This window comes from Pseudonaja textilis, unplaced genomic scaffold (assembly GCF_049901715.1).
Source record: "Pseudonaja textilis isolate UNSWEBS1 unplaced genomic scaffold, rPseTex1.2 PTEXSCF23, whole genome shotgun sequence".
In the NCBI taxonomy this organism is placed as follows: Eukaryota; Metazoa; Chordata; class Lepidosauria; order Squamata; family Elapidae; genus Pseudonaja; species Pseudonaja textilis.
In genome coordinates this window covers 635,168-637,444 of record NW_028262868.1, presented here as the reverse complement: position 1 = coordinate 637,444, position 2,277 = coordinate 635,168, and the positions used below count along the sequence as shown (strand labels likewise).

The window sequence follows — 2,277 nt, the reverse complement described above, 5'->3', positions numbered from 1 at the left end:
TGGGGAGGGGGAAGTCAAGCCGGCCTGGCAAAGGAGACTTTTGGGGGAGGGTTCCCCTCTTAACGGCCACCACTCTCCGGAGAGCCTCACTGGGAGGGCGCCCTCCCCCTTGCCGTGGGGGGTGGGGGGTGGGGGGAGGGTCGAGGGGGAGGGGGAAGGGGACTGCTGGAAGGGGCCAAGCGACCCCCACCCGGGGGCGGGAAACAAGGGGGAGGGAAAGCGAGAGTCTCCCTTCCCTCCTTAGGGATCCGGATCCCGACTGAGTCTTCCCAGGGGGAACTAAGGTGGCAGGCCGAGCCCTGCGCCCCTTTTTTTGGCTGAGCCCGGAAATCCTCCTCCCCTCCCCGCTCCCCCAGCGAAAATCCCGGTGAAACCGGGGTGGGGGGGAGGAGGGAAGGGAGGAGCATCACGTGAAGCCACCGCCGAGGCGCTGCTGCCCCTGGTGGACGGACAGCCGCGACGCAACCCACTGCCCCCCTCCTCCTCCGCAAAGCCCGGTGCGTCTTCTTCCCTAAAGGGGGAGAGGAGGAGGAGGAAGAGGAGGAGAGGGGGTCGCTGGTCCAGCTTCGTCCCGCAGGGGGGACTCGGGAAACCCCCTCCCCACGCCCTCCCCAGCCCTCCCCTCCGCCCCCACGCACGGCCGGGGAGATTTCCTCCCCCTCTCCCCAACTCACCGCCGTCTCCGGACCGAAGCGGGTCGTGGGGGAGGGAGGGGGTCTTCCTTTGCACCGGCTGCGACCCCCTCTCTCCTCCCCTCCCCCAGGCGCCCCCTTCCTCCTCCTCCTCCTCCTCCTCCTCCGGACTGCGGGGTGGGGAGGGGGTGTCTCTCCAATCCTGGGCGGTGGGGAAGAAAGGGAGGGGTATCTCTTTCTCTTTCTCTCTCTCTTTCTCTCTCTCTCTCTCTTCTCTCCCCTCCCCTCTCTTGCGTGCCTGGGCCGGAGGGAGGGGCGCCCAGACGCTGCGTCAGCCCGGGGGGCGCACGGAAGCGGCAGGCGATCCCCCTCCCTCCCCTCCTCTCTCTCTCTCTCTCTCCCCTCACGCTCCCCCTCTCCCCCTTTTTCTTATAACAGGCCAGGTGAGCCGTTTGGGTCCTTTAGCGGGAGGGAGGGAGGGAGGGCGCTGCAGAGCAGGTGCCTCTCTCCCCCCCTCCTCCCCGCTTGCAACGGGCCGCCGGTGTCGCGGGCTCTCCCTCCCTCGTCTCAGCCCTCCCCTCCTTTTCTCTGCCCCTCTTTCTCTCTCTCTCTCTTTCCCATCGTAGCTCCCCGGGAGGATCAGGACCGCACCCTTCCTGCAGGGCCCAATGGCAGGCCGACCCCCTTGATCCCAAGGCCGGATAGCATCCTTCTCCTGCTCCTCGGAGGAGGAAGAGGAGGAAGAGGAGGATGAAGCGGAGCTGAGGCCGCGTCCAGGAGGAAGAGGAGGGAGAACCGGACAGGGGGCGGCGGAGGAGCGATGCCCCCTGCCCGCCCCCCAAATCCCCTCCCGCCCGGCAGGTAGGTAGCCGGTGTGGGGATCGTTGAGGAGCGGCGGAGGGGGATCTCCTCTCTCCTGGCTTCCTTCCTTGCTTGGCTTGGCGGTTCCGGAGCTGTCCACGGTTCTGGTTTGGGGTCCAGTTGGCTTGTTGGGGAGGACGGGGAGGGGGTTTTGACGGGGTGGGGGGATGGAAACCCTCCTGGGAGCCCCTCCCCCTTCTGCTCCCAACACCCCAACACCCACCCCGCGATCCCCGCTCGTATTGTTATGGGAGAAAGGGAAGGGCCCCCGGTGCTCTGCACGGGCTCAGAGGCGGCCTGGTTCCTGAACTGAGCCTCCCCACCTCCACCCCCTTTTGCACACCCCCACACACCCCACCCCGGTCCCGTGGGGGAGGGGAGAGGGAGGGGGAGAAGATGAATGCCGGCCCTCCCTCCCTAGGAGGTGTCTGATCTCCGGTCTTCCTCGCAGTTGTACATCCAGGAGGCCCCGGGGCCGGCGGCGGTGGTGCTACTACGGGGTGCTGAGGCAGACCTGCCGCCCCCCCCACCCCCACCCCGAGGAGGAGCTGCGGGGGCGGCGGAGGAGGAGGAGAAGGACCGAGATGAACCTCTTGTACCGTAAGAGCAACAAGGTGGAGTGGAAGCCGGGCAAGGAAGAGGAGGCCAAGCGGGGGTGAGCGATGGTTTGTGTGGGGAGGGAAGGGAAGAGGGAGGGGGAAGGAAGGGGAGGGGAGGGGGAAGGAGTGCGTGCAAGGGGGTGGGGGGAGAGGGAGGGGAAGGTGGGGGACCTGGGGAGGAAGGC

General features: G+C 67.7%; 1 protein-coding gene across 1 annotated transcript in view; it reads left to right on the top strand.

Annotated features, from left to right (window-relative positions):
* The window catches only part of SRRT (serrate, RNA effector molecule), a 33,169-nt gene extending 31,017 nt beyond the window's left edge, over positions 1-2,152 (top strand). Inside the window, 2 exon segments of the mRNA XM_087919019.1 lie at positions 1,071-1,075; positions 1,945-2,152. Of these exon segments, the coding sequence (XP_087775145.1) occupies positions 1,071-1,075; positions 1,945-2,152 (213 nt within the window).
* The last annotated feature ends 125 nt before the right edge of the window (positions 2,153-2,277 follow it).